The sequence below is a fragment of the Nanorana parkeri genome, unplaced genomic scaffold (genome assembly GCF_000935625.1).
Source record: "Nanorana parkeri isolate BGI_ZX_2015 unplaced genomic scaffold, ASM93562v1 scaffold280, whole genome shotgun sequence".
NCBI classification, from domain to species: domain Eukaryota; kingdom Metazoa; phylum Chordata; class Amphibia; order Anura; family Dicroglossidae; genus Nanorana; species Nanorana parkeri.
In genome coordinates, this window is record NW_017306548.1 from 1,073,743 (window position 1) to 1,089,701 (window position 15,959).

Genomic DNA, 15,959 nt, shown 5'->3' on the forward strand with positions numbered 1-15,959 from the left:
AATACTCAGTGGAGGGCCAAAAAAGGAACCTGATGAGGATGCTGGGCTGTTTCTATTGCCTAATTTTTTGACTTAAACTGTGCACTATTTTTGTTTTTTAATTAAAAGGATGGCTGTTAATTTGTTTTGCCATTCTGCATCAGAAAGTTGATTAGACTACAGGGCGGTTCTATTGGGGCGCGAGCCAAGGAAACTCCTCCTAGTATTGTTCAGTAACCCATAGGGACTCCACTCGTCCTTTCTCAAGTTTGAACATCTGATTGGAGGAAAGTGTCCGTGTGGCCCATGAGGAAGATATTTCAGATTTCACCTGCAGCTCTACCAGCTGGAAAATTCTGGTATTGTAGCAAATCCAAGAACATAGATGTGGACGCCAAGCCAAAATGGAACAGGGACTGAAAAAATGCTGAAACTACATGCTGATAATGGAAATAGCCAGAGCTGACCTCAAATACCCAATTAGATTCATGAAAATGTTTTATGTTTAGAGGCCCGTACATACTAGTACATGTGTGTTATGTCACCATGTGTTATGTTATTGCAACCCATTCATTGTCTTAATGTTCTGATAATGCACCACAAACATTTAACCCCATAAGGACCCATGACAGAATAATTCCATCATGGGTTTAAGTTTCCGTCATGCGCTAAATGAGAACTTATATATGCATATGTCACATCAAATGAAAGACCCTTTTGTCCTCTAAAATACGATATATAATATGTGTTGTTGCAATAAATGAGAAAGATGGAAATTGCGGTTAAACACACATAGCAAAAATTGCTTTGGTCCTTAACTGAAAGACAAGCATCTGAAGCTTGGTCCTTAAGGGGTTCATGGCAGGGGTGTGCGCAGTAGGGAGGCAGGGGAAGCAGAGCCTCACCTAGAATTATGGAGGAAAAAGCTGTCAGCTTCAAGTCTGAAGCAGACAGCTTTTTCTCCATTCAGTTCAGCATCTAACAGGTTACACAGCAAGGAAATCCTCCCCGCTGTGTAACCTGTCATGGACGGAGCGCTGCCTGTTAATTACATCCGGCTTTTGACAGGTAGTTAGGTTACACAAGCAGTGGGGAAGCCCGCTGCTGTGTAACCTAACTATTGAAGCCAGAGCTGTCACAGCCTCTACTCTTTGTTAGTGGCGTGAGTCCTGTGGATGGTTTGGACCAATGGCAAAGCGCCATTGGTCCAAGCTGTCCAATCAAAAAAAGAAAAACCACTGAGGCCATCGATCTCGATGCCTCAGCAGTAACGAGCAAGTGAGGGACAGGGAGGCTCCTCCGTCTCCGCCCGTCCTCCTTTACACTAGCTTGGGGACGGGATGGGGCGGAGCTTCGTCTGGCAGGGGCGGGGCCAGATGTGCTGGGGGCGAGGCTGGGACATGCCTCACCCGGAACAAGAGGTACCGCACGTCACTGGTTCATGGGCATACAGCATTTTTTTTTTACAACAATCGCTGAGCTCCCTAACCTCATTTAGGTGCTATTTAAAATAAACAGCCTTTAGTGCAGCACACTAGTGTGAATGGGCTCCTAAAGTCCCCATTCTTTGTTGTTAAAGCCCAGTTGCAATTAAAACCTTTTTTTCAATTTTGGATGGTAAGGTGAAGGGATAGAAGCTCTGCGGGATTTTTATTGCTCTTTGCACCCAAATGGGGAGACTTCCTCCCACTTCCTTCCCCAGGGATTCCCTGTGTGTCAGGGTGTGACAAGGTGACAACAGAACATGTATTGAGAGGAAATCCTAGATGTCATTGTACCTTGATAAAAGGGACCGATGTACCCCCTTCAGCAGTTTTGTAGCTCTTCAAATGAAAAGAAACCCAGCACATGCTAGCAGTGGAATGCTGAGCTCTTCCTTCATCCTCTTCCTAAAGGTGACCCTACACTATACAACTTGATAGTACAAGCGCTTTCAGATCCACCGTCAACTATGTAGCACAAGCGTCTTCCTGATTTTATAATTAAATTAAACGGATTGTTTAAACTTGGCCTCATTTTAAATAGTTTTGGTAAACGTAAATGAGATTGTAAACTGCAAGGGCAGGCAACTTTGGCACTCCAGCTGTTGTGGAACTACAACCACCCCCCAAAAAAAATCTAGACCAGACCCTAATCCTTGATAGGAGCCTAGTATGGATGTTAAGGGGGTATTGTGGAAAACCACAATACGACTGTGGCAGCAAGGCATGGATGGAGGCGGGCTTATGTCCTCTTCTGAGTGCTGAGGGTGGTTCTGGATCTTGCCTTGGATTAGCGTTATGCATTTCCATGGTGCTGATGGCTGGCTCCCCTGCAGCATGGAAATGCATGACGCTGTGTGAAAATTTAGAGGTACTCTGACCAAAACCCAGAAGGCACCCAAGGGTGCCACAGCACCCTGGTTGAGAAAGGCTGCTTTACACCAGAAATGTGTAGCAGTCTGATGAGACCTCAGTATATGTTACGTGCATTAGGACAGACAATGAACAATTACTAAGAAGCCAATTAACTAAATTAATCATTTTTTGCCAGGTCTGCGTCTGCCACAAATATCTAATCAGACCTTCTCAACTTTGCCAACCACCCCCCTGTCCAATGACAGTGATATAGTGGTCATTGGACAGGGGAATGTCCATTGAAGAAGCCTACTTCTGAAGACAGGCCCCGAGTTTCATGATGAAACTAGATTTTGAAAGGCTCATAGAGAAGGTTTTTTTAAAACTTTTTGTCTAAATGCAACAAATATCTTTTGGTAATTCCACTTGGGTCGTTGTCTCGAAGTGTAAATACGCATAGATAGTAGTATACAAGCTTACATGTCTCCATCAGGAAAAGACTGATAAATGGCTGAATCATCCGCTGATGTGTCCCAGGCTGGTCATGCAATGGTCAGAGTTTGCTGCGTTCTTGTATCTGACTGTAGAGCTCAGAATAGGAAAATGCACCTTTAAAGTAATGTAAGACTCTCAAACTTTTTTCTAATACCGAATCCAGATCAAACAAATATACATTGTCCAGGAAAGCATTTCTTTACATTTGTGCCCAAGCACTTAGTCACATTATGTCTCCAAGCAGCTCCAACTCTCACAGCTTGGATTTCGGGGTCACGCAGGATCCCCTTCATCAGGCAGAACAAGTTGTTCTGCCTGAAGGGGATCCTGTGTGACCCAGAAACGTCGCAATGAGCATGTTTTGCAAGTGTGTCGATAAAGAGACGTACTTCTGTCTATGGAGTGCCGGTGTCCATACTTTTCCATTTGCACACCGCAACGTGTACATTTGAAATCGGCCCAATGTGCGCACCATGCCAAAATTAGCTGGGTAAAACATTTATCACATCCTGAAGCCAGTATGAACCTTAGCATCAAGAAGAACATATACACAACCACAAAACACTCCTCTTACGAATTATCAGAATTTATTTTGAAACGTAAATACAAACATCTCTTTACAGATAAATTACACCCAAAAAAAGTCGAAGCAAAAAAAAGGCAAATTTGAATAAAAAAATACAATTGATTTATATCGGGATGCTCTGAGATCTACAGCACAATAACAAAGGAGCAACAGCATGGAATAAATGGTGGCACGCATCACACAGAGGGAGACCAGGGAAGAACAGTCTGCTGGGCATTTAAAGGGCCAGTCTACCCTGAACTGGAAATTCGGTGATCAATCATTTTAAAAGGGACTGGTGGCTCCACCCACATTGCAGACACAGGGTCTGCTGGGGTCCCCATTTAGAAAAACAATCGCCCGAAGCGGGGCTTTAAAGTAAAATTTAGTTTACCAAGAGAAAAACATTTACTGACCTTGAAGACCTGGCCCGCATGCAGCTCTTAAAGTAGAACTCCAGCCAGAATATTTTCCTTGGTTTTTAACAGAGTGCAGAAGAGTTTGGAACCATCGGGTATTTACCGTACCAGTGACTGTCGTCACCAAGGCGGAACATCTCACCAATGTGCAGAAATTCCCCTCACTTCCCATCTCAGTCACAATGAAGGGAAATCCTCCAAAGCAAGGCAGTCATTTAAACCCGTTGTAACCCTTTCCCATTCTATACAAAACAAATTCATTTTTGGACAGAGTTCTGCGTTAAACACAGAAGTTACAAAGTCCTGGCTCAGCACCTCTGAAAAATTTTGGCCAACTTGTTTTCACTCGATCATCATGTTCCTGAAGGCATCGCTGGTGCAGCAAGTATGACACTGCCTGCCAACATGTTAGAGGTTAACAGGCACATGTAAGTGACACGCTATAACCCATTAGTTCCCGGGAGAGAAGACAAATCTTACAAATACAATAACACAACAATAAAATACAGGCCCCGGTCACACTACGCCTTGCCAAAACACTTGTTGTGCAGTAAGGCAGCCCATTCCGATTGAGCTTCAAGCAGATCTTAATGCACGGAAAACGTACATGCACTACAGTTCCCATCTGTGCAGTGCGAGGCGCTGAAGTAAGTGCATTATGATGTGCTAGTGCAGGGGTAGGCAACCTCGGCTCTCCAGCTGTGCTGAAACTACAAATCCCATAAGGCACTGCAAGACACAGGCATGAATCCCAGAGGCAGAAGCATGATGGGATTTGTGGTTTCAGCACAGCTGGAGAGCCAAGGTTGCCTACCCCTGTGCTAGTGCATTTGGGTGCCAATCAAAATAAAATGCAAAAATGGTACCGCACTGTGATTTACCTCTATGCAATAGTGTGATTGGGCCGACCGGGATCCTCCAACTAATAGAAAGATCAGTCCTACGTCTGTCCTCCTTGTAGCTGCGGAAAGGAAAACTCATCTAAAATCAATGAAGTTATGGAATTTTCTACAAAACCGACTTGTGTTATGTGCGTGAGGCTGTGTGCACAGGACGCAACATCCTTTCCAATGGCACAGAGCAGTGAACAGTCACCCAGAAAGGGAGAAGGGGTGGATGTTCCTTTATAAAATGAGTTTTTACAATCTTGGTGTGGTTGTTATTCCAGCAGAACACTAAATTCATTGTGAGCACATTATAAAACCGCTCACTTATCGGCCTGTTCAGATTCCTTTAGACTTGGGGTATGAATGTAAAGGGAATGCACGTTCCAGATGTGGACAGAATACTTCTCCATATTCATTCAGCACCTAAGTGGCTCCTAATACTGCCTTTCCCTCTCCGTGTGAGTGCTGCTGTGCTGGGGGTGACAGGAGGCCAATATCAATACAGGTTAAGGTGTTAGGGATAAGCTCAGGTTCAGACTGAACCGGGTCTGAATCTAAGCTCCTTTGAACAAGGAAGCGCCATGGGCGTCATTTATCTAATATGGTAACATAACCATATTGGGTCAATGTCATTTACCAAATATAGGCATATAACCATATACGGTCAATGACCTCACTGCAACCTGACCCTGTGCTTATGTTACGCTGGGTGGGGGGATTCCACACCAGCAGCTGATTGGGCGGCACGGAAGGAACTTCCTGTTTTTATGAGCAGCTCCTTCTGGGTTTGGACTGGGGTCGTCATCACTAGTAGTGTTATGTATAAAACACATTTATTATTTTAAAGGAACATACATCTGTATAAAACAATGCTTTTTTTAAATCTTTCTTTATCTATCTGGAGTTCAGCTTTAAGCTACTGACCTGTTGTAGACTCTCATCTGAGACCACTTTATTTACTTCCTGGGATGTCTTAGAGAGAGAAGAGCCTTGCAGGAGAGATGTCCTAAAGTGAACACTGTATTCCAGGCTCTCAACCATAGTCTATGGGCCAATCTGATCTGTGCCAAGAGGCAGCCCTGAAAATGGCCACTTTTGGCAGATCTAGACCAGAAGATTTCCTAACTTGCAGAATGAAGATCTAGAAGACCAGAAGATTTCCTAACTTACAGAATGAACCTTCTTCACCAGAAACCAGAGTAGTCTCATCTCATCTCCTCTCTCTCTCTCTCTCTCATCTCCATTGTCATCTCTCTTCCACACAGAAGAGAATTTAGGACATCCAGAGGTGTAGCAATTAGCTCCCCGGTACTGGATGTGGCTCTGTGTGCTTTAATGGATACTCCACGCACAATGACAGCCTCATTAGTGCTATGAAGCAGGGAAATCTTTCCCAAGCATAAGAGAACCACAAACCTGCAGAAGAAGGACCACTCAGATAATCATTCTAGTATTGGACTAGTTGTCAGGGACTTTACTGCCCGATGATCTGTCCCGTCCTTAGATAAGCTTGTCGGCTGACCTGTGACATGTCCTATAGTCCCTACTACCACACAAGCAGCCCTAGGATATGACATATTTTTGGCCAACCTATACAAGTGCACAGCAGGAACAAGAACTAGTCACCCAGCCACATGTAGCTCATAAGTCCTTCAGGTTGCAGACAGAATTGGTGGCTTGTCATCAGACAGAAAGGTCCTTGTCTACCAGAACATACCATAGTATTGTCAGATGGAGCAGTCCCTTACAGTTGAGGCGTGAGGTGATGTTATTGAGGTCACACTATAGCTTACAGGGAAGATTCCCTTGCCCAATAACGGCACTGAAACTCCATCAACCAAAAACTAACTAATCTATCAAACAATATTAAGATAGTGAAATATGAACAGTACACGTGGCAATGATTTACAAGCCGTATGAAGTGTCTGAACTGCCCTTAGCAGCCACCTCGGCTTTTCCCTTTTATTTTACTAGGTATGGTTAGAACTAAGAAAGTATCTGCTCTTTGGTTTGCTCTTTTCAGTAGGAGGATCTAGATAGGTCTTCTTTCTGGAAGCCGTGGTGATCTCCAAAGGAAGAGAGTAATTAGACAAAAATCAGGAGTTATGAGAATATGAAACTCTGCAGACAATGGCGTTAGGGCGCGCTAAGATTTTGATTACACCACACCACACGTGGTTTAAAGTTGAGGCGCGATGCATTAGGCTCATTCCTTTTAAATGAGCCGTCAATGTGCCTCAATGCATACAAAATAGGTCCTGCGCCATTCTTTTTTTTTTTAAACGGAGTACAACACACAGAGCATGTGCATTGTGGTGTGCTACAGCGCACGGTATATAGGCATTGTGGTGTAGTTAATAATGAACACGTTGTGGTGTGAACGAACCCGAAAATACAAAGCAAACATAGAACATAATCTTGTGTAAATGCATCCATTCAATGTGCACCAGAATGAGATGAGACAATGATGGCCAGATACTTGCAGCCTGAACCCCCTGACTTACAGTTGCTCTCAGTGAATTCAGAGATAACCCCCCCCCCCGGCAGCCATTAAAAACCATAGGTACCTCAGTCCTCCTGTTGCACTCTCCACAACTTTAAACACAACAGAGAATCCTGCAGGAAGATGTGATGAGCTGCAGCCGGTGGGCGAAGCTGAGAACATAAGTGCGGAGATCTTGACTTTAGAGTCCCCAAGAGATACAACAAGACATTGAGAATACAAGCTGCCTGCATCTGCTGGAAACTTAAACATCAGCTTTAGGTGGATCTTCACTTTAATCTATTAAGCCTGACTTCAGTCTGACAGTTTGATATATTTAATGTTATGTAGGCTATAATGTCCTTGTCTGCTGCCAGATGCTTTCTGGGTAGTAATTGCAAAGCAGAAAGGCAAACAGAATAGTGTCTTCTTTGTTTTGGGAGCAAGGAAGAGGTGCCAGAATATGAAATCTGTATATGATTAGAGATTACATATCCCCTCTTTGTGAAGTGCTAATCCCTAGGCTTTAATATCATGCACCAAGACATTTGAACAAAACAGGCCAACTTCAGGATCCGGGACAGCAGAGAAACTGGAGATAAGCAGCAGTATAGCCCAGGGGCCTGGTATCCTCCCAAAATGATCGGTGAAGGCCACAGAGTGATAAAGTGACCCCAGTGTACCCGAAGCTCCAGAACATTCCAGCCCAGGAGACTGGGGTGCAGAATAAGTAGGACGTTAATTCCTCAGTGCAGCCAGTCTGAAAAGACAAAAAAAAAAAAAAAAAGGATTCAAGTTAGGACAACTGTGCTCAGAAACCCAGGGCTGGGAATAGCTACTTCCCGCATGCGTCTGAAGACAAGAGATTATTTTTGCCTTATGAACATCAGAATGCATACAGGAAACAGAACTATTCATTCAGATCTAAACCCCAACTAGATAACATTTTACAAGGTAATAAATAATTATAAACACTTTTCTGTTTTTTCCCTTTAAATATTGTTTTTCCCTCATTTATTTATTTTGCATCCCGTCACCGTTCTTCATTTCCAGCCTTTTTTTTTAGCCACTTCCTGTCTACGTGCATCCAGCTTTGGCTGCACAACATTTCTGGATCAGTCTCCCTATAGTGACAATGGCGAATGATGCCTGTGTCAGCACAGCTGCCTGTAACCCCAATCAGGGGAGCATGTAACAGCTTGAAACTGTGGACATAAAATTGGGGGACAGTTGCCATCACATGAAAGGAAGTGCCTGCACGAGTACATTCATGGCGGAATCACCGCATATTTTTAAGCTCAAACAAGACTGGAAACAACTTTTAAAATTGCAATATCATGTGAAAACATGTATTACGTCTTATGTTGTTTTTAATAATTACATGGCATTCTCTGATTGGACAAGGCAGAGACTGTGACATAATTTGCCTTGTCCAATCGATGATGGTTGGGGGTGCCGAGTGATGGACCACCTGTGTTCGGCACACAGACGGTAAGTCGCACAAGCAGCACCAGAAAGAAACCAGCGCTGACTGTATGAAGCACAGGCTACTACAGTGAATGTCTGCATCCTCAACAACCCCGCCCCTCTACACATACACATTACTGAATACTAGATGATTTACAATAGAAGCTGCAGACACATGTATAGCAGTGAAGAGAAGTTCCTTTTCCCTACTGCTACTATGGAACCCAGAAGTTGCTTGGCCGCTGCATTAAAACAAACACGCCTGTATCTAAGGGCTGCTTCAAACCTTTGTGGTTAAGGTGCCTTACTTTGTACGCACAGTAAGCAGCACAGAAATGACAGTGATGTTACACTGCCATACAAAGCAGCATACGGTCACGTGACATAGTAAGCACTCCCCTTAGACATTTTTGACTTTAACATATTTGAACAGGCAAACATTAGATCTTTATTCAAACAGTGCTTACAGATGAAGACGATATACAAATGACGCATAAAATAGAAATGGTTTATTTATTCTCAGGATGCACTAATACCGGTTTTTCGGTATCGAGTACCGATATCTTTCGGTACTCGCCGATGCCAGTACTTCCGCTAGCATGGAGCCGCCTTCCTGGCCAATCAGAAAGCCGGGCGGCATGTCATTAGCCGCCGCCCGCCTTCCTGGACAAACAGCATGAAGCCGACCAGCCTAGAGCCAGCTTCCTCGCCAAACAGCATGGAGCCAGCCAAACAGCATGGATCCAGCTTCCCGGCCAATCAGGAAGCCGGGCGGCGGGCCATTACCCGCCACCCTGATTGGCCGGGATGCCGGCTCCATGTTCCCTTGCGGCACTGCCGGTTAGACCCCTGATACCGGAACTTCCGGTCTGAGGGAGAGGTATTGGAGCATTTGGGGCGAGTACGAGCACTCACCCAAATACCCGTTACCGTCACCGGTATCAATACTAGTATCGGTGCATTCCTAATTTATTCTCGTAATCGAAAATAACGAATATGAAGATTTGTCATGTAGAAAAGTAATTACGCCTCCTACCACTTCAAATCCATGAAATGTCAACCAGGGTGTTCCAGATTAGCTGTCACTCATGAGATCCTCTGTAGGGAGTATTGCAGGTTGAACCCGTCCTATTTAAACCTCAGGAATATAGAGTTTGATGTTCTCTGTTTTATGGACATATGTGCTGTCACCATGCACAGATCAAAAACTCTCCGATGCCCCAGAAAGAAAGTTGTGGATGCCTAGGAGTCTGGTAAGCGACTTAAATTGATATGATGTCCAAATTATTTGAAACCAATCATTGCACTATAAGAAAAGTCAACTACAAGAGGTGTAGATTGTAAATGGCTGCAAATGTGCCCAGTACTGACCAGCCCAGCAAATTCAGACCAAGAGCCGACTTGTAGATATCAACTAATACAAGAGTTACTTGCAGATCCCTTGATTAAATGTCGGGTTCCTTTTTTGGAGACTTCCTTTAGCATCAAAGTATAGTTGTCTAAATCAGAAAGAGTCTGCACCAATTAAACCTGCATGGGAAGTGTACCTGTTTTTGGTGCCTAAAAAGAACACTACAGCAAGACTACTGAACATAAAAGCAAAGACCAGGCCTGGAACAATCTGCTGAAGATGACCAAAGAGAGTTGTTTGGTTAGCACCACACATGTTTACTGTTACTGTGATCAAAGACAGAAACTCAAACCAAATGTAAAGCATGGTGGTGGAAACATTATAGTCTGGGGTTGCTTTGCTGCTTCATGGCCTTGATAGCTTGCAGACATCAAGCCAATTATACATCCTGCCTCCTATAAGAGTGTGCTTGATAAGAATGTGAGGCCACCCGTGTAAAAGCTGGAAATGCATCTTTCAACATGATAAATGATCCAAAGCACACAAGCAAATTTATTAGGAAATGGCTCAAAAAAGAAGAAGGGTTATGGACTGACTTGTTCAAATCCGATGGGGGGGGGGTGAAAGGACTAGTTCATGCGAGGAAACCCACAAACACTGTACAGCTGGAGGAATTTTGCATGGAGAAGTCGATGTCAGAGACCGGTGGGCAACTATGCAAAACAGCTACAAGAAGTCATTTCTGCTAAAAGGGGGCCATATCAGCTTCTGGAGGCCAAGACCATATATGCACATTTTCCACACTATACCAATGAATCCATTAATATAGAACTTCAGGCAAATTTTGTATTAGCCCTTGCAGTGGGGCTACCCCCCACTGCAAGGGTTAACTGCTCGTTTTGGTCTAGGGATGAAAATAAAAAAAAGTTATACTCACCTGAACCTCGGACTCAGCTTGCTCTTAGACCTGTCCTCCCAGCCTCTCTCTCTCCCCCCTCGGATCCCTGAGTCATCACGTTCTATACACAGTGTATAGGACGTGAGGAGGCCGAAAGACATATCATCATTGGAGCGGAGGACAAGACAGGCAGGACGGAGTGCTGTCACGGGAGTGCTGGCTGGACGGAGTGCCTCGGAGGATCCCCGAGTATAACCTTGTTATTTCCTCCCTAGACCAAAATGAGCAGGTAACCCTTGCAGTGTGGGTGTAGCCCCACTGCAAGGGTTAATACATCTTGTCCAAAGTTCTTCTTTTATTTAATGAATGAAAAAGGCTTTTTTTTTTTTTTATTCGCAGGTATATTGCCTTTTCTCAGTAGGCACTGGTTGAATGAAGATCGAATGGTTGCTTGTTCAAAAAAAGGCAGCAATTTCCATGAGGTGTACTTACTTTTTCACATGACTGTAGATGTAAGATAAATAGGGCATTGCCATCCAAAGAAGCACATTGCACCACAAAGCAGTGCCGCCATAACATAGATGGTGCATTGCTGTAAACAGAGGTACAGTTCCTCACCTGCGTGACAGCTGGTCCTCCGGAGTGCGGGTGGAGCTCTCTCCTACCGATGATGCTCCTTGCGGGAGCTGGTTCAGCTGATCCATCACCTCCAGTCCATTCTCCTCTGCAATCTGTATAATAAGACTATCCACCTGTTCCTGGGGGGTGGTCAGTGTCATGGCAGAGCCCATGGAGTCCTCCATCACCTGAGGAAAAGGAGAAACAGATACGGAGTCAGCCCTGGACTAAGAAGTAGCTGCGATATGCGCAGTACCAAAAATGCTGTGACTGAGAGAACAAGTGCATAGAGACCGAGATGAATTCTTGCATCATGAATGTCAGATGATTTTATAGAACACCACCAACAGAAACATAGTTTTTATTTTTAAGCAGCGTGGGGAAAAGATGAAAACTTTTTTTTTGCCATCTGTCTACCAGTAGGGGAGGTGTTTTCTCATTTCCTGTCTTGGTTACAATGTGGTCACTGAGAAGAGTTTGGGGAAAATCGCTCTAGCAGTAACACAATAACAAAATACTTTGGAGGGAATTTATCAAAACTGGGGCAGGCAAAATCTGGAGCAGATTTGCACTGCAACCAATCAGCTTCAATCTCACAATGCTAAATCTTACCTGAGCAAACTGAACAGAGGTGCTGATTGGTTGCCATGCACATATGCTCCATTTTCTGTCTGATCCAATTTTTATAAAATGCCTCCCCCCCTGTGTGTCTTTGTAATAGAGTGATGTAATGCTAGAACCTCCATTTTCCTCGCTGTCAATGTCCTCACCAAACATTTCTCCCTCACTTGCTATCCAGTGACGTTGTCACCGTGGGGAAGGAAGTGCAGAGAAATCCCTACAAACAAGACGCAGACAGAAATCAAAACATGCCCATTTACCCTAAGGGTACATTCACAGATGATTGTCCTTGGACACAGGCAGACTGTATCCAGGAACAATCCTGAACCGCAGATAATCATTCCATGTACGATTCCATGCACACTACCACTGGCAGATGCGGCATTAACCTGAACGGGCACAATGGCCGTATCTTGACCGAGGGATCCCTGCGGCAAGAATCCCTTCAGTGGGGTTACCCCTGTACTGCAGGGCTTAAGTGCTTGTTTTGCCTAGGGCTAAAATACAGTTACTCACCCGAACCGCGATCCCGGCTGGCTTCTACATCGCTCCCTCCAGCCTATCTTCTCCTCCTGCAGTAGAATGTCCTATACACTGTATAGAACGTGATGACTTACAGGACTTACAACTGCTGGGGCAGAGGGGGAGCGAGGCTGAAGGCAGCGGTCTACGAGAAAGCCAGGATCACAGTTTGGGTGACTAGAAGTGTGTATTTTAGCTCCCTTGACAAAATGAGCACTTAACCCTTGCGGTGTAGGGGTAACCCAGTGCAAGGGTTAGGATTTGATTTGCTCAGAGATCTTCTTTAACATAGCAGAAAAAAAGTACAGAGGTGGTCTGTAACCCCACACAAATTCATTTTCAGGCCGGTGAAATAAGGTGTTAATGGAGGAAAGCAAGAAAAGGAACCGTTTAATTTTGCCCAATGCAGTCCCACCACAAGAGCAAAGCAAGTTGCCTTATGTCCAATTGCTTCAGTTCACACCAGTGCACTGCAGAGGTGGGCTGAAAAAATATAAATTAGGACATGCTGCATTTGTGTGAAGAACAGCATGTCACAATGCATTGCAACACATAACAAAACAAAAAGCACTGCAACACGTTTAAGGCCCCATTCACACTGAGCGATTTATGGAGCGATTTTTGCAGCGATATCGCTCATATTTCCACGCGATATCGCTCTATGTAGCTTCTCCAATCCATTTCAATGGAGCTGTTCACATCTCGTCGCTCAATATCGCTTGTAGCTCGTCGCTGGTAGCTTGTCGCTCCTACATGACCCTTTTTTAGAGCGATTTTGAGCGATATTGCTCCTGATTGCATACAGCCCAATAGGAAAAAGTCGCGTGATGTCGCTCAATATCGCTTGTCGCCCAATATCGCTCAAAATCGCGCGATTTTTATGTCGCTCAGTGTGAATGGGGCCTTAACAATGCAGCATGAGTAATGTGCACAATAAAGCACGCGCTGTGATGTGAATGGGCCCTTACTGAATTATGCCGATTGTCATTTTCACAGGTTTGAGGTCTGTTGTTCCGATGAAGCTATGAAAGTGTTTGACCTAATTAGAATTTCTGTTAACTGAAGACAAAAATGTACCAATTTAGGTCAGCGCTCTGTCTTCCTGTTTGAGGAATCTAGTTCACATCAAACCACAGGAAAAATAAAAAGGTGAAGATTGTTTTTTTTTATGGAGGGCTTTCACTTTTTAGATGAATCATAACCATTAACCTGCACCTCACAGTTCTGGGTTCCGTCTGGTTTCATGTACTGAAACCAAGCTGCGGTTTAGACGGGTTCGCTAGACTGAGCAGGACTGCCACCAAGGGGACGGATACAGGCATAGCAGAATATCAGTCAGCAACTACATTATGCCAAATAAAAAAAATATATAAAATAAAAAAAATATAATATCTCAATCAAAAAATAATGCCTCTACCGTGCTTCCCCAAAAATAAGACCTACGCCGAAAATAAGACCTAGTACTGTTTTTGGGAATTGCTAAAATATAAGACCTACCCCGAAAAATAAGACCTAGGTGTGACCATTCCCAGGGCCGGTGGTATCATAAGGAGGAACTTGAAGAGCTGCGGGAGAGAATCAGCGGTGCCAACGAAGCCGGCGCTAGAGGAAGCCAGGCGGCAGCAGAGGGGGCAGAGCTGCATAAGCCGATGTTTCCTCTATAGCGCCGTCTCCTGTCACAGGCGGAGCGATACCAAATGCACTCCACCTGTGAGGAATCGATGGTGAAAGCGCGCTACGCTTATTCTGGTTAACAAATTGCTCTTGGAAAGCTATAGCACCCCTGTATTGCCCTGATCACCCTATTCTAACTTTGCCATTTTGGATTATTTAATTTGGATTTGCATTAACTTTGGATTGATGTACATTAAAAAAAAATAAGACCTACCCCAAAAATAAGACCTAGTGTGTTTTTTTGAGCCAAAAAATAATAAAATAACACCGTCTTATTTCCGGGGAAACACAGTATGTCTGTAGCTTGAGATCTATTAGAGTGACTGTGAATGTTCATGTACCATGTTATAGAGGTGTCCTTACCCCACTAATGTATTCTTTTCTTTATCAGATTATGTGATTAGAACCATGAATCTGCAGCTAAAACAAACAATGAGCTGTAATTGGATTTCTGGTGAAAGAGGGTTGCGCACCTAAGAAAATCCATGATTGGCTAAAGAATGTTGATGGGGACGCTGTCATGAAATTTCGGTTTCTCCTTCTTGAAACTTCACCCAACGCAGCTTATTGCTAGTGTCCACTACAACGTAGGACACCTTTAAAACATGGTTTGTTTGACCCGTGTATGTGTGTGATATAGCACACGCGTGCACACACACACACACACACACACACACACACTATAGGGGGGACTACTGAGTGAGCAGAGAATGTTTTCCTGAAACGCTCCACAGGTCTGTACCTGCATTACTACTCTGCACCCAGACTGCTTGGAAGGAACCGCTCTTTAAATAAATTAAAGTATTAGTAAAGAAATAATATGGGGATGACATTTCCAGAAAAAGACGCTAGTTGAGATGCTTTACAGTACATTCTAAATGGTAATTGTTTACCATTTAAAAAATAAAATAGTGAGTTTCTCCATGTATGACTATTTAAACAGCCGTATGTGGAGTCCCTAGAACAGTATTAAGCAAACTATGGCCCGCCAGCTGTTGTAAACCTACAAATCCCATTAGGCATTGCAAGACTGACAGCCACCAGCATGACTCCATAGGCAGATGCATTATGGGATTTGTAGTTTTGCCACAGCTGGAGGACTAGAGTTTGCCAGGTCTTCTGCCCTGCAGGGCAGAGCTGTGGAAATCCCATGACTCAATGGACAGAAATATAAATATTTTAGCAGGCAAGATGGCTCCCATGTATGCATTGTATCTGTGTATGTCTTGGTTTGCCTGGAATTCGGCTTTAAAAGTGACTGCATACATCTAAACCACACAGTGCAGTAACTGTGAGATGGGGGAATCGAACCTCTTACGCATTCACCTTTTTACATACCGTATATACTCGAGTATAAGCCGTCCCGAATATAAGCCGAGGTACCTAATTTTACCACAAAAAACTGGGAAAAAATATTGACTTGAGTATAAGCCGAGGGTGGGAAATGAGGCAGCTAAAAGGTAGATAGATACCAATAAAATTACATGAATATTTATTTAAAAGAAAAACAATAACCTAGCTCTGTAAGTGGAAAAGGGGGTACAGGGCTACATACCATGTACTACGGATCATTTAACCCATTCATATTAGCAGAGGATAATTGTAAATCTATTGTTCAGTGCATTCTATATGTAGTATATAGTAA

General features: G+C 43.9%; 1 protein-coding gene across 1 annotated transcript in view; it reads right to left on the reverse strand.

Moving 5' to 3' along the window:
• Positions 1-7,491: 7,491 nt before the first annotated feature.
• The window catches only part of CHMP1A (charged multivesicular body protein 1A), a 20,113-nt gene continuing 11,645 nt past the window's right edge, over positions 7,492-15,959 (reverse strand). Inside the window, exons 6-7 of the mRNA XM_018557345.1 lie at positions 11,498-11,685; positions 7,492-7,923 (exon numbers count right to left, since the gene is read on the reverse strand). Of these exons, the coding sequence (XP_018412847.1) occupies positions 7,902-7,923; positions 11,498-11,685 (210 nt within the window). The 3' untranslated portion in view covers positions 7,492-7,901. The remainder of the gene's footprint in view (positions 7,924-11,497; positions 11,686-15,959) is intronic.